Source organism: Anser brachyrhynchus, assembly GCF_964034855.1.
Source record: "Anser brachyrhynchus genome assembly, chromosome: 1".
NCBI classification, from domain to species: domain Eukaryota; kingdom Metazoa; phylum Chordata; class Aves; order Anseriformes; family Anatidae; genus Anser; species Anser brachyrhynchus.
Window position 1 is genome coordinate 203716535 of NC_137694.1, and position 20677 is coordinate 203737211.

Sequence of the window (20677 nt, forward strand, 5' to 3'; positions counted from 1 at the left end):
GTTTTTTTTAAGAACATAGCTCTTACAGCTGAAGTGTAAAGTCTTTTTTTATACTCCTGGTACTGTGAGGAAAGAAAAGATTGGTATCTTATAAATTAATGTCAAAGTTAACGTTTATTTCTGTAGCTCCCCCAGTGAGCTTTATACTATTTTAAGTTGCTGCTTTCCCTCCTCTTTACTATTCTACTCCCAAGTGAAAGAAAGGAACCAGAAATAATGACACAAACAGGTCTGAGGAAGCACTGTACGTAACAACTAAAAGAGCTATCCACATGAAAGCAATGCAGCTTGAGAGGGAGCAAACACTGGAGGCACCACTCAGGTGAGCTGGGAGGTTACTGTGATGCGGGCCAAATCCTTAACAACAAACCCACTGCTCAAGGCGCAGCAGCAGATGGCAGAAGCAGATACCAGCAGCAAAGGAGAGGGCACAAAACATCCCGTAGCCATCTCCCTGGCATTAATTTCCACACAGAGCGCACTAACAGACCTAGCACAAGGCTGTCCAGCGACCTGTGCTATGTGAGACTCCCCGTAGAGTAAAACACGTGGAAATGCACATCTCATGGAAAGCATGGTCTCAGAGCTCCAGCACCGTCCGGGGAGACCTCACTGCAGCCTTTCAGTACTAAAAGGTAACTTATAAGAAAGATGGAGAGAGATTCTTTACAAGGGCACACAGCAACAGGACAAGGGACTTTAAACTAATGAGCCTTTAAACTAAAAGAGGTTCAATTTAGATTAGATATAATGAAGAAATCCTTTACTCAGAGGGTGGTGAGGCACTGGGACAGGTTGCCCAGAGAAGCTGTGGATGCCCCATCCCTGGAGGTGTTCAAGACCTGGTTGGATGAGGCCCTGGGCAACCTGATCTAGTGGCTGGCATCTCTGCCCACGGCAGGAGGTTGGAACTAGGGGATCTGTGAGGTTCCTCCCAGCCCAAACCATTCTGTGATTCTACATAAAGGGAGCACGTGAATCCTCAGACTCCTTCATTTAGGCACCTAAGGGTGGTCTGTATCAGGACCCGAGTGCTGACAGATGTAAAAGTTGGTTTGGGGAGTTATTCACTCCAAGAACGAAGGACTGCAATTGGAGTCAACGCACTGTCCCAAATACTGCACTACCAGGCAATCCAGGAGGCCAAAAGCAGCTCCGTACCTCCCCGCTGCTCTTCTCACCCCTCTCCACAGTTTCTCAGTTTCACTATCGCCTTTTGGAGATGGAGTAACAAGACCTTTACAAAATAACATTCTTCAGCACTTACAAAATACTGTGGATTTCCAGCTTTAGTAAGACAGCATGGTATGTCTGCAACATTAGTGGAGCAGCGCGGTGCTAGATAATGCCACGAGTGTCTGCCACTGCATGAAACCCCGACACCACACCGCTGCCCCTCCGCCTCGAGCAGCCTGTGCTGCTTCACCTCTCCTCCTAACCTCGAGGTCTCGCTGCAATGCAGGGCACAGAACCAACACACCCCTCACACCACTACAAGACCATGGGAGAGTCTTGCACGAAGTACAACCCACGGTCGGCGCTGGCTCTCCCTCTGCTTTCCTTCTGAGGCCACTGTGTTTCTCCTGCCTATGAGAAGGCACCAACAAGCCCAAAATCACATCTGCAGCCGGGAGGAGGAGACTCCATCAAATTCCAGTGGATTATCACCCAGGTTTCACTTACTCCTGACTTCTCCAAAGCAATGCAGCCTTACCAAAATCAGAGGGAAGAATGATGCTCTCAGAAAAGAGATGTTCCAGCATCTCCTTTGAGTAACACCAGGTGCCAGGAATACATCAGATCTGCTGCAACCTCCTACTCAGGCTTTCCACAAAACACCGAGCTACTCTTAAAATGTCTTATTTTCAAGGTACCCAATGACCTGGCCTTAGGATATTTAAAAGAACTACTCAACTGCCTAGGATAAAACCTGTTATTAGCTCCACCCTTCAATGGAACTTACATTTGACCAAGATAACCCTTCCCTGTACTGAATCACTTTTCCTTTTTCAAAAAAATACACGTATCAGTAAGGCCATGGAAGAGTTCCACAGATGCTAACAGACATCGCTGTGCTGCTTTCCATTCCAAATAAAAGGCACAATGTGGCTTGTACTTCTTATTTCCATGTATATAGCATATCAACCATTAAAAAATAAAAATAAAAAAGGAAACAGAAGACCTAATAAAACCAATGCCATGATATATATCTGATATGCCATTAAAACCCCACCACATAAACCAGTATGCTTGTTACTAACATTTTAGGCAGATTTGCTCTCTGCAGGTAAAGAATATTCAGGCTTGAAATGCCTAACACTAAAGATTCATTTATTCATCAAAAAAATTCAACCCTAGTAGGCATTAAGCATTTGTGTCATAGCAGAACATAACCACTTCTTGTCACCTAATTTGCCAGAATTCTGAAAATCAATAAAGAAAACCCAGATTTCAGAAACTAGAACTGACATCCTCTCACCACAACTTACGTATTTTTTTACACTATTAATTTTTAGGCACTAAAGAAATTTTAAGTAGTATCACGGTTTGCAGATGCAGTCTTCATTGCCTGCTTTATCGCCCTTCCTGCAGTTTCACTCCCCTTTCTTCTCTCCAAAGCAGGGGAGGCTCTATAGATAGAAGGAGCCCAGATTTCCTAATGTTTTTGTACTCTCAGCTTCCTAAGGGTTAACCAATAAATCCCAGCTTTTCCACTGTATATAAGTATATAGAGTATATAAGAAATACTCTTCTAGATGCACAAGTGCACAACGACTAAGAGCAAAAGGGAATTTAAAACTAATCACGTACTGCCACAAGGCAGATGGCCTAAGAATGTCCAAAGATTTCAGGACTTCGCAGTTTCCTTCTATTTGCACCCACAAGTTACAACTCTTGATCTCCCTTCATAGCAACACAGGCTGCAGAAAATACAGACATGCTGCTGAAGAAGGATGAAGCAAAAAGAAGCCCTGATATTTCATGATTAAAAACACAGAACAGCAGGGCTGGAAGTACAATATAACAGAGAGAAAGTTCGAGGGAAAAAAACTGAAAGTAACAGACTGAATTCTAAAGAAAAAAATCAGATATATTCAAATATTAAGAAAGCAGAAGAATTCAAATATCACAACATACCGTTTTAAACATCTACCGTTACTTTTCCAGTGAATTGCAAACCCTAAAGACAAAAATTCAAGCCTGTCCTGCATACAAGGGTAGACATTTGTTATTTAAATGACAGCTGAGTAACTCATATAGAACCGTAAGCTGAAATTTGAAGGAAGTAAAAAACCTCACGGCAACAAAAGTAAAGAATTAGAAGCATAAGTGCGTATAGATTAATTATCATTATGTTGCTGCATTTGTTGCATCTCTGCATAAGTTTAACTTGGCAACTGAACCCCGGCAGAGCCTATTACACTACCTAGTATGTGTATCACTGGATTCTACAAGTATAAGGGTATGCACACGTGAATCTGGGTGAAATCCAGATCGATCACAATGCTTCAGTCCTCAGACAACTGAACTGTTGCTTTTACAGTCAGACAAGATGACTAAGACCTGCACAGCATTAAGAAATGCCTTGATGAAATATGCCCCGCTTCTCGTTGCATGACTCCTGTGCCCTCTGTGCCCTACACACACACTGGAAAGAAGGCAAAGGGAGCCAGACCTGCCAGCCTTACCTCCAGAGAAAATATTTCTGGCCCCAGCCAAAACAATTAGTTTGATGCTGTGAATATCATCAGGTAGAGCCTCTTGAGTAAGTTAAGTCAGGCATGTGGGAAATGTTTTCTTTCTACCTGCAAGACTGATCCAGTACTTTGCAGTGTCCCAGTACCCACCTGTGGAAATACTGAAAACAGAAAGCTTGTTTGTAAGAAAAACAACTCCTTTCCTCGTTTCTGCACACAATTAGTCAAAACTTGAAACGCAAAATTCAGATATTTCAATGCAGGTCTTTAGCAATATTAGAAGACTTTTGAAGGTAATCCCATACCTACACTACCTATAAATGAAGGGAACAGCAGGAGTAATAGATCACAGCAAGACACAATTACAACCTGTCCTCCAAAATCCTTGAATACACAAGCACCGTAAGGATTCCCTAAACGGCTGATTATGTTTTATGCACCTAGCCCAGACTGGAAGATTCCTCCTTCCTCATTCTGTAAACCAAACACAGTTACTCTTCAACACTAATCACCCCAGTTTCCCTAAAGTTTAAAACAAGCTCTGATTTAGCTCTCACTACGCCACTTCGGCCACTGCAATCTTGAAATATGTAGCTAGATAGAAAACTTTCATATAGATGAAAAACTTTTGTAGCATTTTTTTTTAAATGAATTAATTCATTAGTGTTAGGTCAGAGGTTAGACTAGGTGATCTTGGAGGTTTCTTCCAACCTAGATGATTCTGTGATTCTGTAATTTTAGCACTGGTGGAAAAAGCAGGGGATACAAGCTACTGTATCTCTATGAGTGTTTTTGTGTGAAGGGAAATGAGGGTAGAAAGAAACAACTTTTTTTTTGTACCTTTATGTACAATATACTATGTAACAATGGATTTGGAAGAAGGGGCCATCCCTCTACTAGAACACAAAAAGTCAAGAACATACCCCTCTGGTATCCTCAGTTTTCACCAATGTCCTTTAGCTACAGACTCTCCAAGAGGCATTGCCTTGGCGTAATGCACCTGCTAACAGGCTGACCAATATACCCAAGCTGATGGGTTATGCAGCAGGCCAATAAAACACACAACTTGCACCAACTCTGCTGTACTGAGCACAATTTTTTTTTCTCTTTCCTCCATCATGCCCCCATTTTCTAAGCTTGTACAAACTTTAAGAACGGTACCCCTTCAAAGTGAAATTAGCCCACACAAACAACACTGACTGATGGAAACTGAAAAAGCATCATCATTTCTCTCTCGTTCTTTCAGAACAGCAACTAAAATCAAGTAGATTATAACAAATGTTTAAAAATAAAAAAATAAAATATGAGCTACAGAAGTATTCAGACACCTAGCCAAATCTCCAAGACTCCAAAACTCAATGACTTTCATGAAGTGGCTATCTATGAGGTTTGGGCACATTTAAAATGCAAATTTAGAGATGACCAATAATGCTGTCCAACATCTCGTCCACCTACCTGACTTCAGGGCTAACCAAAAGCTAAGGCACGTTCCTGAGGGCGCTGTCCAAATGCCTCCTGAACACTGACAGGCACGGGGCATCAACCACCTCGCTAGGAAGCCTGTCCCAGCATCTGACAACCCCCACGGCACAGGAATTTTCCCTCATGCCCAGGCTGACCCTCCCCTGGTGCAGCTCTGTGCCGTCCCCGTGCGTCCGGCCATCAGTCCCAGGGAGCAGAGAGCGGCACCTCCCTCGGCGCTTCCCTCCTCAGGGAGCTGCAGGGAAAAAACTAAAAGCAAAGCAATCCTCACTATTTAAACTAGTGAAGAAAATCCCTTCTATCACTCAAGTGACAGGCAGAACTACAGACTGTCAGATATCTTTCTAAATTATATGCAAATATTTGTACACCTAACATTTAAATGTATGTTAATTATATGTTCTCATATGTTTTTGTTATTTTTTCTTAATTTTCAAGGACATTAATCCCTTGCATTAAAAATGATTTTTAATTAATTTTTGAATTAACAAACTCAAAACACCCTCAGGTAACATTTGCGTTTTGAAAGACACTGTTGTCCAAATCAGCAACTTGTTTCACATGCCTCCTCCTAAACATTCAAATTTGCTGTTCTTCAATTAGCTGGTCCCGCCCTGATTTCACAGATTACAAAACCTCACTTCCAGATGTTTTTATTTCCTAAGTCAGCTCCTGCAATACTCCGAGGAAGACTGCGCTCTGCTGCTCTCTCCTCTGATGTCCTCTGTCCCTTGAGAGATGTTATATGAGGATTACCATTAGGGGGTTGGGTTGTTTTCTCGTGTTTGGTTTTGGTTGTTTGCTTTTTGTTTTGTTTTTTAAACTTTCCGTGCCATCCACCCAACTAAAAAAAGAAACAGATAGGAACACTCATGTACTCTTTGAATGACATCTAAATTACCTTCAGTCCTGGCATCATTCTCATTCCACGGAGGCCTGTCTTCGCCACTTGTTTCCCTTATACTTTAAAAAAATAAAAAGTAAGGGCTGATCCTTCATTCTCTTTGAAATGCCTGACTCGGTACAATTTTCAGTAACTTACTTCTTACCTTGAATTCCTGCACTCAGCTGTACCAGCTTTAGAGAACAGACTTACGTTTGCTTTATAAGCAGCCCTTTAAGCACGTTTGCTGGCTCCCAGTGCTCGCACTGCCTTTGCTGAGATCTGTTCGGTCAGTCGAGGCTGGGCTTTCCCTGGTTTTCACCACTACTGAGATGCAGGCTCCAGGCTGCTCCTCGCACCTTTCAGCCTAATGAATTCAGCAGGACTGAAGAACTTAACTGATTCTTTTGAAATTCTCAAACTCTGCCCCTTTGAAACGTAAACATCTCACCAAAGGACTGGTTTTCTTTATTTTCTCTTTATGAGACGATGTTACTGGTCTGTCCTGAAAGCCACCCCAACAGACCAGAACGGGCGCAGCCAGGAATGAAGATGTTGCAACTGGGTTCTTTCTTTAGTAACACTTAAGCCAACTTTAGTCCTCATTAAACTGGCGTGCAGAAGAAGCTAAAGGCAGGAACACGCTGACCTGTAGGTCATTCAGAGCACAGCCCGGAGGTATGGGAGACAGCACAGCCCTAAGACGACCAGATGTCCCAGCACAACGCAACCACAGCGACTCCACAACCCTCCCTGACAGAAACACGTCACGTTTCCTGATGGCCCACCCCAGAGACCCAAGCTGGCATATAGAAGCACAATCACAGGTAATGCTAACATCCTTCTCAGCCTCCCCACCTTACTTCACAGAATCTCACAGAATCACAGAATTGTAGGGGTTGGAAGGGACCTCAGGAGATCATCGGGTCCAACCCCCCTGCCAAAGCAGGTTCCCTACAGCAGGTTGACCGGGTAGGCGTCCAGACGGGCCTTGAATATCTCCAGAGAACGAGCGCGCCTTCCAAGCGTGCAATGGTTCACAGCACAAATAATAACAACAAACTAATTGCATTGTAACATATGCAGGAATTCTGCACTAATTTAGAACACCATCTGGCCAGCAGCCCTCTCACACACCTCAGGAAGATGCCACACGGTGACTGTGCCTACAGAGCCAGGTAAGCCAGGGCTGTTTGGTGCATGCTAACTCCCAGACTGGGCTCGAGATGAACCCAAGGAGCTCTCCCTCCGAGACACCACAAGGGAAGCAAGGCTGAAGCACCACGGGCACCGTCCGGCCTTGGGGTTGCTCTCTGGCCTTATCCCACAGGGATGTAAACACGGCCAGGAAAGCGCCGTGACACCACTCCCACTTGATTCGGTCTCACCTTGATCTTTGGCTGGTGATGCTGTCTTCCATCCAGCAGTTTTGAAAATCATTCATTAGCTAAATAGGTTCATTCTTGTCGTGGCCTGATGTTGACCGGTGACTAATCAGTGAAGAGACCTGCCAGCATCCACGTGCAAGACTACCTGGCCCATGCTCTTAGCAGTACAAAGAGCCCTCCCGTGTTTACATAGAAAGGAAAACGATTTATTCTTGTATGCTTGCTGATAACACGTATATTTAATGCTATTGTATAAAACACTGCCCTAGGGAGTTTACAGAATAAATAAGATAGATAAAATAAATAAGCCTAAGAAAAAGAATAGTGATACACAGGGGTCAAACAGAGACAAAGGAAGCTATCAGCACTGGAATGGTAAGTAGGAGAACAAATTTGAAATGGTAAGACAAAAAAATCAATTGGCATTTAAGAAACTGAGGTAAGAGTGCTGTATTCAGCCCTGGGGCCCCCAGAACAAGGAGGATGTGGAAGTATTAGAACAAGCCCTGAGGAGGGCCACAAAGATGATCAGAGGGCTGGAGCACCTCTCCTGTGAAGACAGGCTGAGGGAGTTGGGGTTGTTCAGCCTGGAGAAGAGAAGGCTCTGGGCAGACCTCACAGCGGCCTGCCAGTACCTAAAGGGGGCTACAGGAAAGCTGGGGGGGGACTCTTTGTCAGGGGGTGCAGTGACAGGACAAGGGGGAATGGCTTTAAACTAAAAGAGGGTAGGTTTAGATTAGAAATATGGAGAAATCCTTCCCTCAGAGGGTGGTGAGGCCCTGGCACAGGCTGCCCAGAGAAGCTGTGGATGCCCCATCCCTGGAGGTGCTCAAGGCCAGGCTGGATGGGGCTTTGGGCAACCTGGTCTGGTGGGAGGTGTCCCTGCCCATGGCAGGGGCTGGAACTGGGTGGGCTTTAAGGTCCCTTCCAGCCCAAACCATTCTGTGATGCTATGAAGGCTATTACAAGTACAATAGGAAACAGCCATGGCATGAGCATGAAAAATACCAAAAATTAGACCAAAATCAATGTGAAATGAGTATGAAAAGCAAGACCAAAATAATTATGAAGAATGTACAAGACGAAATGAATTGAAAGAAATCAATAAAATACAGCAAGCCCCAAGGACCATTAAAAGTACAGTGGAACGGCAGGCTCAGGATATACCTATTCTGCTAAATAATGGCTGAGCAAGCCCCCAGCCCAGAGGACAAGGCAAATGGACCCACTGGCATCCACCCTGCTCTGGGTCCAGTGCTCCTCCCTCCTGCGCCAGTAGATCTGTCTCAGAGACAGGTATTTGGAGCCAGAGCTGCACTGACCGTGAGGGTGGACCACTGCAGGGCCACAGCTGGAGCCATTCCCCAGCAATTTGTTTTGGGCAGAGGAAGGGCAGGAGATGTAAGGCAGAGGGAGCTGGTGCTGGGCAGGACACCGGGGAGGTCAGGTCAGAAAAGGGGGGGAAGGATCCTGCCTTAAATTAAGCAGGGACAGATGACCAGAGCAGGAAAACGAAGAGGTGAAGGACACACATGACTTGGCAAGAAGTCAGAAGAATGAGCTTTACAGCAAAGCAGCAATCAGACAATTTTTACTGTAGCAGAGGAAGCATCACCATCATATCTGATTACCTCAGATACACAACAAAGACTTCCTATCACTGACCAAGCACTTTCATCCACTAGAAAACATGTACCACCATCAAACAAGTGCCAAAACCATTCAAACCCTCAGGAAACAGAAGACTTTGCCCTAACGCGTGTCACGAATGGCAGATTTCCCATGCGAGGTCAATGGAAATCAAAGGCAACAGAAGCCAAGGCTTCAGACCTGGCATTTCAGCCACTCATTTCTGGGCCCTTCATCCCCCAGCCTTATACAACCTAACCGTGAAGTCATACTCTACACTCAGAATTTCTAGGAAAGCCCAAATTCTTCAACTCTGATAATATAAGATCACACCTCGAAATTGGTGGTTTTTTTTTGTTTGGTTGGTTTTTTTTAGCATTTTCTAATCTAAAATGGACACAAAGAGAGAATACATCAACTTTCAATGAAGGCCTTTTTCAGCAACATTTTTTAAAGACATTAAGGCAGGCAGTTTTCAATAAGCATAATTATATTTATTGGTGGTTGTTTGTTTTCTGTTGAGACAGCAATTTTTAACTTTTTCTTTTCCCCCTCGTAGTGTTTTCACCTGGGAGCCTCAATAAATACTACAACTACTAAGGACAAAGCTTCAGAACCTTTCTGGTGAGTAGTGTTTCAATATGCAGCACCTGTGGCATCTTACTCTCTTTGAGCCCTCAAAGTCTGTGTTCTCTTCTACTGTATAGCACAGCTCTAAAATAAGGACTGAAGAGAAACACCACACATTTGTCCCCGACCTGCTGGTCACAACAATCCTACAGAAGATGGGAGTTTCCATTGTATGGGCTGAGGAAGACTCAGAACTCTGCTCTCCCACGAGTTCACCTGCATGTCCAGTTATTTAGCCAACGTACAAAAGGCATCTCTCGCCTTTGGGTGTGAGAAGGCACGAGCAGCTAAGACACAAGATCACGACTGAAAGCGGCTGCAGTAATCGATTTGGTGGATTTCATAACTGTAAATACATACAAAAGCAGGCCTCTCAGAAGACCCACGCACAGGGACGCTTGGTTTGGGAAATGCAAGCAGCCTTGGTTATGAAAGACGCATTCCTGCCAGCCACTCCACATCAGGAAACACAGCCAAAATGTTAGTGAGGCCGCATACCCATCGCAATCTCCAAATTCTTCGGCTAACAGCTTCTTACCCTCTCATTCCATCTGCAGCTTTACTCAAGTAGTCTATAAACCGAAAAGCTTTCAGGTTATTTTCAAGACACATCAGAAGTTTAATGACTCAAAAAAAAAAATATAACAACATTTTCTCCAAACGCACAATAAGATATCAGAATATTACCTACAAACCCAGGACTTGATTTTTTTGCACTGACACAACATGCAAAAGGCATAAGCAAGGAGCGGAAACCTATTGCAAAGGAATCCACAGCTCAACACCTTAGTGGGTTGACGTTTTCAAAAATGACCCTTATATCCAGGCACTGCTCCACTTGAGCCAAAGTCCAGGGATCTGAGGAGCAGTGGGACACCACTGTCATTTTTCAGGAAGCCATTTCAAGTTGCTCAAGCATCCAGGTATCTCTGGATCTAAAAGATTTTACGAGTTACCTGGGGTGCTTCAAACCGAGCAGAGCCACCAGCCGGATGTACAACTCCACCCCAATAAAACCCACATTACCCAGCGTATAAACACTAGGAAGATCCTTTTCCCCAAAGGATGGCATTTAACGAAGTACTGGTATAGCTAATAGATAAGCCCTCACGTATTAAGGAATAATGGAGACACGGACGTTTCCACAGGTGTGTGTTACTGATGGACAGATAGGGTAGAGGTACAGCAGTGTTTATACACACAGCCTACACACCCTAAACACAACATAAACACACACTGTCTTCTGATCTCTTTGGAGAGTGGCCAAATCCACGGTACTAGGGGAAGGAGTACTCCTTAAGATGCTCTGAAAACGAAAGGGACAGAATTAATACAACTACTCGGTCCCAAAAAAACGTCACCGCAATTACAAGAACTTTATTCTCATAAATACTTTGTCAGGACAAGAGGTTACGAGAGCCACCAAGGGAGATGCACTGCATGGGAAGCTACCTTACCATAACTTTTCTCACACAGAAACATCCCTAAAACAGAAAAGGGAGTTGAAGTGTTGAAAATTGAAAGTATAAACTGTCAGTTCAAAAGAAAATTGCATTATAGTTTTCTAGCCTAGAATGTAAAGAAGTGTAACACGCAACAGAAGCCCTTGTACTTTTTCCCTACAGAATTCTCTCTAAAAACAAAATCCTCATAGAAATCAATCCCTATTTATTTTAATTATAATGCAATTAACAACACAGCATAGAAGACACTGTTTGTCATTAATTACGTATTACTTGAGTACATTATGAAACCCTCACTGTAACACTGAAAGCGTTTATTAAAATTGAATACGGCACTGCGAGTATTTCAAACACCACTCTATAACTTCTCTAGTGCTAAGTACGATATGGAAATATTTCACATGGAGCATTTCTCACCACTTTCTCCCACCTCAGTTGCCACCTCTGCCCCTTATATCAACCCTTCCAAGGAGGGAAATTTATTTTATTGTCTTTCCCTCCAACACCAAACATATTACTGAAGTTTCTCAAACAGACCTAAGCATCTGGAAAAAATAACAAAGGGTCGCTCACTGCATCTACAAATTACTATCTGACTGCTAAGTATACTTTTGGGGAGTGACATTTCAATTTAGATATAAAAGCTACATTTGCTAAACCAATCAACCAGTACTGGAGCAAAATACAGACAGTGAAAGTATGATTATCTGAAGATTTATTTTTGCAACCAAAAAAAATACTTAAATACTGTTATTAAAAAACCACCACCACGCAGCACTATTTAATAGCAAAGACTCTAGCTATTTACTGAAAGCCATCGTGTTACACACCAAGCACTAGCACCGCTTAAGCATGGCTCCATCGGTGTCCCAATGACTGAAGAGCAGCAAAACGCCAGAGACACAGGGTGCAGATGTTACGAGTTTGGGCTCTGGATTATAACTGTCCCTAACCACACGCACTTCTCTCCCAGAGTGACCTCTGGCAACTTCTCCTCTACTCAACCTACTTCCTTTCCACACCAACTCTTTCATCTACCTTTCTGTGTTATTAGCATGTGGCAACAGGAGGAACAAACAAGCGGAAGCTATTTTACAGGCCCGACAGAAAAAAAAAGTGCAATTTTTGATGCTGTGCTGTCAGACGGAGACTAAGTAGAACTAGCAACATTCTGAACATCCACGGATATGACTAGAGAAATAAAATAAATTTATCCCATAACGTGACTCTAAGAATGTAGGACTGAATGTTTGTGCTGTGCGACTGTGACGTTTCATTTGCAAATACAAGGATTTCAAATACAGCTTTAAGTCTGACAAAGAATTACTTAGTGATGGTTCATAACTCAGGAGAGCTCCTTCCCTGCCAAGCTACTTAGTGTGCAAGGCCTCCCCTTCACCCTCTGCAGCCCCTACTGCACCCTTTCACTCTTCACCTTCTGCTGGCTCTGGTGCTCTATAAAACTTCATAAAGAGTCGATTCAATTCATTAATGTAGCTGAAAATTCAGCTAAAAGCAGGGCAGTAACCTCCTCCTGGGTTAGTGAACGAACCTGCTCACGGAGGGCGATGATCAAGTCCGAGACCACACGAAGGAGGGAATACAATTACGTGCCTGGGAGCACAGGAAGGTGAGGGCTTCCTCCCTCTTTAGGTAACTGAGATTTCAGAGCAGCTCAGGTTTAGATTACTCTGGTAGGTTAAACATCATTAACAAAGACTTCAGAAAATTAAACGCTGTCAATAAGGGAGCGTAAAAAGCTGGTGCAGTCATTTTGCATCTTGCATGACACCGGTTGGAAAGGTTCCCACCCTACCTTGGATTTGTGACAAGACGTTTGTGGGTCCACAAAGTCATACAGAATGGGAAAAAAATGGGGATTTGGGGGTTTGTTTTCCTTTTCAAAGAAAAAAGGGGGAGCTTTCCACCAAACCTACAACTGCAGGAGCTGTGACATAGCTACGAGCAGGACTTACTTACAAGGTTGAAGAACTCTGATTTAACCAGGGAGCTGTTTAAGCTGCTTTTTCCTTCGCCAGACCTGACAGATCACCACACCTCACGCCTCACATCAGGCCCACTCTCTACAGGTACAACAAGTGTTCACGCTTCTGCACGGCAAACTGGATCAGAAAGCAGATCCAAGGGAAAAATTACTGGGTCACAGCAGGGAGGTGGAGAAGAGGGAACATCCTTCTCTGTATTCGTATCCTGAGCCAGCCCACCGTGCCCTCACACAAACAGCTGCCACTTCTGTTTGTGCCAGCTCGGTGTGCAAACCTTCACTGCCAGACAGGGCACCTGCACAGGTCCACGCTGCTACCAAACAATCGTTCACTTTTCTTCACATGGCATTCGATATTGCCACAATTTTCAGTCAAAGGTACGCTTAAACTCATTACGCCAGGACTGCTGCAATCCCATTCTTTCCCGTGTATTTCACGTCTTGATCGTTTTATTGCACCAGCACTGGTACAGAGTGGAAAGTACAGACTCACTGACCTGTTTTTCTGTATTTTAGGCTTCGTTTGCAGCCAGCTCCCTGCTCAACCCCCTGAGCACCGTTACAGGAGAAACACAAAGGTGGGGACAGCAGGAAGTGCTTACCTGCAGCAATCCCAGCTGAGATGAGCTTTCAGGATACGTTTACACAGATGGATGCAAACAGATCCCAGTCCCCTACCTACACCCTAACTTGCTGGAAGCAAGCCAGCCACGACTGAGGTGATATAACCGAGTCTAACTGCGCGCACAGACTGAAACACCTCACCTGTGGGGTACTCTCTAACTCCTCCAGCCTTAGTATGTGTTTTTAGCCTTGCCTCTTTACTACGCAGTGGAACCTCACTCGATCCTAAGGCACTGATTATCCAGACTCTATTTCCAAGGTGGCACTGACAGAACCACACGCAGGCTTTGCTCTTGGCCTCCTAAGCACAGAGAAGCGATGAAGACACCCAGCACGCTCTTACCACACCAGGTTCACCCCCCCCAGCATTTGCTGCCACCAGCCCCCAACCCCCCCCCCCTTTACACCCTGGAAGCAAGCTGCACCCCCAGACCCCATAAAACAGCCTTTTTACATCACCCTTTCCACCCTGCATCCTCAGACCACTCCCAAAACAATTTTTTACGCCCCATTTACAGCCTGCATCCCCGGACCCCCAAAACAGCCTTTTTTATACCCCCCCCTTTACACTTTGCATCCCCAGGCCCCCAAAACAGCCTTTTATATCCCCCTTACACCCTGCTCCCCCAGACCCCCAAAACAGCCTTTTTTGCACCCCCAGACCCCCAAAACAGCCTTTTTACACCCCCCTTTACACCCTGCACCCCCCAGACCCTCCAAAACAGCCTTCTTTACCCTTTTCATCCCAGCTGATTGCTGCCCCCGACACCTGCCCTACCTTACCTCCTCCAGCATCCCACAGACCCCCCTCCCTGCTCCTCCTCGCACGCCCCACACCCCCAAAGCACACTCCCCCCACTCTTTTAATCCCTATACATTCCCCAAACACCCCTTTACCCCTTCCCTTACCCCCTTTCCCTTCCCTTTACCACTTCCCCTTCCCTTTACCCTTCCCTTCCCCCTTCCCTTCCCCTGCAGACCACCCAAACCCCATCCCAGCACCCCCCCTACACCCCCTCTTCCCCCCCCCCAGCCCCGGGGGGGCCGTCACCCACCAGGTAGAGGGTGCCGTAGATGCGGAGGGACTCGGTCAGCGCCCCCTGCGTGACGTGCAGGACGGCGAGGGAGCAGCGGGGCTGCCAGGTGTGCCCGATCTCGTAGCACCCGTGGGGGATGGATTTGCTCAGCGCCGCCATCTTGGGGACGCCGCGGAGGGGAGGGGGGGGGGGGAGCGCGTCACGGCCGCTGCCCGCCGCCGGGGTTACTCGCGGGCAGCCGCGGCTCTCGCTCCCCCCCCCCCCCCCCCGGCTCCCCTCCACGCCCCGCCCCCCCGCCGGGCTCGCGTGAGGCCCGCAGCCAATCGGCGGCCTCCGGGGAGGGGGGGGCGGGGCGCGGGAGGGGAGCGGGGGGGGGGGCAGAGCATGGGGGGGGCTGAGTGGGGGGGCGGGATCTATGGGGGGGGAATGTATGGGGGGTGTGAATGTATGGGGGGGTGTAAATGTACGGGGGCTGCAAATTGGGAAGGGGGGGGGGGGCTGCAAGGCCTGGGGGTTGCAAACTGGGGGGGGAGGTTGTAAAACGTGGGGGGGGGGGGCTGTAAATGGAAGGGGGGGTGTAAATGTATGGGAGGGTGTAAAGCTTGGGGGCTGCAGATAGGGGAAAGGGGGGGTGGGGTGTTGCAAACCCTGGGGGGGCTGCAAGGCCCGGGGGTTGCAAAGTGGGGGGGTGGAGGGGTTGTAAACCCTGGGGGGGGGGCTGCAAATGGAGCGGGGGGGGTTGCAAATGTATGGGGGGGGTGTAAATGTATGGGGGCTGCAAATTGAGGAGGGGGGGGGGGGCGTTGCAAGTCCTTGGGGGGGGCTGCAAGGCCTGGGGGTTGCAAACTGGGGGGGCGGAGGGGTTGTAAACCCTGGGGGGGGGGGGGCTGCAAATGGAAGGGGGGATGTAAATGTATGGGGGGTGTAAAGCTTGGGGGCTGCAGATAGGGGAAAGGGGGGGGGGTGTTGCAAACCCTGGGGGGGCTGCAAGGCCCGGGGGTTGCAAATTGGGGGGGCGGAGGGGTTGTAAACCCGGGGGGGGGGGCTGCAAATGGAGGGGGGGGTTGCAAATCTATGGGGGGGGTGTAAATGTATGGGAGGGGTGTAAAGCCTGGGGGCTGCAAATTGAGGAGGGGGGGGGGGGCGTTGCAAGTCCTTGGGGGGGGGCTGCAAGGCCTGGGGGTTGCAAACTGGGGGGGGGAGGTTGTAAAATCTGGGGGGGGGGGGTGTAAATGTATGGGGGGGTGTAAATGTATGGGGGGTGTAAAGCCTGGGGGCTGCAGATAGGGGAAAGGGGGGGGGGTGTTGCAAACCCTGGGGGGGCTGCAAGGCCCGGGGGTTGCAAAGTGGGGGGGCGGAGGGGTTGTAAACCCTGGGGGGGGGGGCTGCAAATGGAGGTGGGGGATGCAAATCTATGGGGGGGGGGTGTAAAGCCTGGAGGCTGCAAATAGGGGAAGGGGGGGTGTTGCTAAATCCTGGGGGGGGGAGGGGGGGGGCTGCAAGGCTTGAGGGTTGCAAACTGAGAGGGGGGGGGTTGTAAACCATGGGGGGGGGCTGTAAATGGAGGGGGGGCTGTAAATCTAGAGGGGGGATGTCAACCCCGGGGGGGCTGCAAACTGGGGGAGGGGGGATGTCAACCCCGGGGGGGCTGCAAATGTGGTGGGGGGGTTGCAAACCCGGAGGGGAGCTGCAATTGGGGGGGAGGGAGGATGTTGGGGGGGGTCTTCTGGGGGGGGTTGCAAACCCTTGGGAGGGGTTGGGAGCAAGGGGAGGAGGGGGGTGTTGCAAACCCTTTTGGGGGGGGTTGCAACCTTTGGGGGGGGGAGGCTGAAAACGGGAGGAAAGGGGGGGGGGTGTTGCAAACCTCCGGGGGTTGGTTTGCAAACACCGGGGGTTGTGTATTGAGGGGGGGGGGGGGGTTGCAAAGCATGGGGGGTGCAAACCGGGGGAGTCGCTCCCTGCAGTGTGCTTCCCCAAGCGTGTCGGTGCCCCGGACGGCCAGGTTCTCCTCGGTTTGCGGGGGGGGCCATGCAGCTTTCCAGCATCACCCCCCCCCCCTCCCCCCCGGGGGCAGCGGCACCAAATTTGCCCTTAATTTCCCCCAAACCTTTCCTCCTTCCCTCCACGGAGGGTGCGAGGCCGTGCTCGCGTCTCAAATCTAGCGGCCTGGCAAAGCGGCTCGGTTATGCCGGGTCGGTCGAGGGAGCTCGGCCGCCAGCAGGGCACTGCCGGGGGCCTCGGTGCCCAAAACCTGGGGGAAGACCCCGGGGACAGCCCCGAGTTCGGCTTTTTGCTTCTGCAGTGCTCTGTTCGAGACCCGTTTGCGGGCAGAAAAGGCAACGATTGCCTAAGATACGGGTTCTGGCTCTCTTGCTTGCGTGTTTTGGCTCCGGTACCGCTCCGGGCTCGAGGCTCGCTCGCTGCCTTGCGTTTGTGGGCAGGGAATTGAGGCACGCACCGGAGCGATAATCGCCCAAGCCGACGATTTCGCGTCTGACACACGGTTCTGCAGCCGGTCCCGGCGCTGGAGGACTTGGTTTGGGAAAACGCCTCCTGATGGAGGAGGACCCAGCCCCGTCCTCGTGCCCTGGTGGGACCGAGTCGCCGCCAGCCCGGAGCAGGAGGCTTTCGGATCTCTGCCAGCCAAGGACGACTCTGGCTCCGCACTAATGCGGGAGGCACAGAACTGACCTTGTTCCGGGCCCTTTTCCATGGGGTTGCAATGCCGTATGCTGGGAAGGAGCCCTGGGGTAAAAGTAGCATGGGAATCGCCTGACGGCCCATGCCGGGTCACTCTGCCCTGGGAGAAAGCTTACCCTTGGTTGGAACTGGGACCACATCGTTTTGGAAAAGAAGAGTCACTGGGGTTAAAAAAAGCGTTGAGGACCTTTAGTTTTACCTCCCTAAGTACCCGGGGTGTTCGGGAGCTGTCCTGGCTGCGTAGTGGGAATAGCAGGCTGGCTGTAGTGCTGCGAAAACGAACGCCAGGGATCCGTCCCTTGGCACGAGGCTGAGTGATGTGGCACGGACTGTCCAGGCCTTGCCCTGTAACGTCCGGGTGTCCTGGAGAGCGCTTCTCCCGGTCCCAAAACGAGCGGCGGAGCGTGAGCTGATCGCCACCAGCATGAATGGCGGGGGGGTGAGTGCTCAGCTTACTCCCTGCTCCTCCTTAGTGCAGCAGTGTCAGACGTACCAGCGCGGCCGGGTAAAGAAGCTGTCGCCGGTTTCCGTGCCTTGCGCCACGCACGGGAGCAATGTGGCAGAGTCCCACTGTGACTCTTTCCTCCAGATGGCCACGTACCCGCCTGCAGCCGGGCTGGCAGAAAGCTGCCCTCGGGCGCCGCTCGCTCCTCCCAGTCTTTAGCAAGAGCCCTCAGCCGCTGGACAGCACTGCGGTCCTCCGGTTTACCTGTGCTGGTGCTAACTGGTTCGCTAACTGGTAACTGGTCAGCAGCAGCAGTACAGGTGGCTTGGGTGGCATCGGTACTGGGGGGCTTGGGTGGCCACTGCTGCGTGAAGAACAGCAGTGCCCGCCTGTCCAGCCGTCAGCGGGCCTCGTGGTCTAAGAATATTCTTCGCTATCATCTTCAGTGTCTGCCTAATCTGACGTCTGCAAGTGAAATCACACAGCTCAGCCCACGGCGGGAGCTGGACGGGTGAAGAATTTCACCTGCCTTTGCGGTGGGAACGCATCGGCGTTACAAGGTAGGCGAGGTGGGGATCCAAGGCAGAGCGTTTAACTGGTTGGGAACAAATCTGAGAAAAAGAGAGAGGAAGGAAAGGAAGGAAGGAGGGAAGGAAGGAAGGAAGGAAGGAAGGAAGGAAGGAAGGAGAAATAAAACCAAACAAGGAACTTCACATTGCAGGAGGGTTTGTGTTCCAAGTGCATTGGGATCTGGGAATTCTTCCTGCTAAACATTTCTGAGTATCAGAGCAATCTGGAAGCATTTTAACTTGGAAGCAATGCAGTGCTTTGCCCTCTCCGCTCTCATACTGCTTTCCAACTTGTGTGCTTTTTTTTTGCCATGTATTTGTTTTCTCCCTCGGGACAGGTGATCCAGCTTTCCCCTGCTACTTGTGCAGTTCTCAGTGCCTGACCCCACTTCTGCCAGTAGCTCTTCTTATCCACTAAGACCAGCTCTATCTAGCAGGATGGTTTTTTTGCAGTCACTTCTCCTTTTCTCAGTCTTCCACTCTCATTGTTTTTCTCCTTCTGCTTGCTCTCCTGCCATCTGTGTGATTGTCTCATGCCTCCATTATAAAATTGCATGAAATCCTTACTCGAAAAATTATCATGCTGCTACAAAAGTTAGGGCTTAGATTCATCCTTCAGCTCAGGTCAGCAGAGGTAATGTGTGGACGGGGACATCTGCTTCTCTCAGGACGCTGTGCCAGAGCTGGGAGATGTGGCTGCGCTGTGTTTTCTCCAGGGCGCTGTCAGAATATCGCCAGGACATTTGCAAAAAGGAGCAAATTTGTGGAGAGAGCTGAAGGCCTGCAGTCTCACGCCATCAGTCATGTCTAGGGACAGTCAGCTTCACCCATCTCTATTTCTTCTCGAGATCTGGGACAAGCGATAGGTACACTCTATAATTAGCTTCGTAGACATAAACCCCAAGCTTACAACACAAATAATTTCCCTAATGCTTGAGATGCCTGTCTAGGACAGCAGCAAGTGGCCATTAATTGGGCTGGTTTTACTTTCCTCCAAGGACAGGACAGAAGGACCCTTTAAGAAGCCCTTTTCACCCTTGTCCCCAAAACTGTAAACTTAAACCATTTTGCGTTATTTGAAGAGGGATTCTCTTTTGGCTTACAGTCATGAATGCTACTTGTTCATTTTTATTTTTTTTTTTAGCAGGGAATAATCTCAAAATACCCTTGTGTTTGCTGATACTTCAAGGTAAAAGAATTAACTGGAAGTTTTCCCATTTTCCAGATGCAACGATTTCCAAAATAAATATGGGATGGGTTGTGGGATAATACCATGTGAACATTTTCATACAGACAATAATGTCCTCCAGTTGATACAAAGCTGGGCTGTTTCCAGGCATAAATGTTGCAGTCTTTCTTACAGGGGTACCAAGGATTACATCAAGAAAACAAACCCATAACGTTCACCACGCTGACCCTGCAGGCTGACCCAAGAGATGACATCCTGGGATATATTCATGTTACTGGCTTCGGTAGAATTGTGCTTCGACTGTATTTCTCCGTCTGTTCCTGGAGACAGTGATTTATTCTTTCTAAATCAGGTGACAGAATTGGCTAAATTGAGTCATTAAAGGCTAAATTGTGCCACTGGGATTGCTGAGAGGCAGTGCACGTGGAGGCTGTTCCAGGAGCAGCCTGGAACGGGAGCTGGGACCCAAAGAAGCAGCTGCTTCTCTCCTTTCCTGCTTTCCAAGAAAGTGCTTTCTGTAGGTCTGGAAGGAATGCAAGATCACATCTCGCATCCTCCGGGTGCCTCAGCCTGCTTGAAACTCCCTCACCTGGATAATAAAGGCTGGGTCTCTGCCTTCCTTTGGCTGTAACCTCTTCAACCCATTTTTACCCCACCTGGATGGAAAAAAATCTTTTATGGTGGAAAAATCACGTGCTATCAAAACAAATGTCTGCCCACGCTCTCTGCAGTCACAGTGCTGTCTCTGCAACTCTTCTCCTTTCTCCATCATCCTCCCTTCTCGATGTTTATCAAATTCAGCAGTCAGGAAAGACCTGTCCTGCATAGCTTCCACGTCCTCCATTTCTGCGTGCCAGGTGGGGGCAGCAGCCTTCAAACATGCAGGTGGTGCTCACCTTTCTATGAACGTGAGTGGGAAGGAGGAGAACGGGCAG

The 20677-nt window shown here is 48.5% G+C and overlaps 1 protein-coding gene and 1 long non-coding RNA gene across 4 annotated transcripts in view; one reads left to right on the forward strand and one right to left on the reverse strand.

Moving 5' to 3' along the window:
* TMEM135 (transmembrane protein 135) overlaps positions 1-15090 on the reverse strand; it is a 180757-nt gene extending 165667 nt beyond the window's left edge. The window contains exon 1 of the mRNA XM_080598275.1: positions 14858-15090. Within this exon, the coding sequence (XP_080454401.1) occupies positions 14858-14998 (141 nt within the window). The 5' untranslated portion in view covers positions 14999-15090. The remainder of the gene's footprint in view (positions 1-14857) is intronic.
* A 1661-nt stretch (positions 15091-16751) lies between these two features.
* On the forward strand, positions 16752-20055 carry LOC308183173. 3 transcript variants are annotated; one of them, XR_013942323.1, is made up of 4 exons: positions 16752-18544; positions 19222-19419; positions 19698-19742; positions 19917-20055. It is a non-coding gene; the product is annotated as an uncharacterized lncRNA (long non-coding RNA). The 3 variants fall into 3 exon arrangements; XR_013942325.1 differs by lacking the exon at positions 19222-19419 and having other exon boundaries at positions 16752-17978; positions 18431-18544; XR_013942324.1 differs by lacking the exon at positions 19222-19419.
* Positions 20056-20677: the final 622 nt, after the last annotated feature.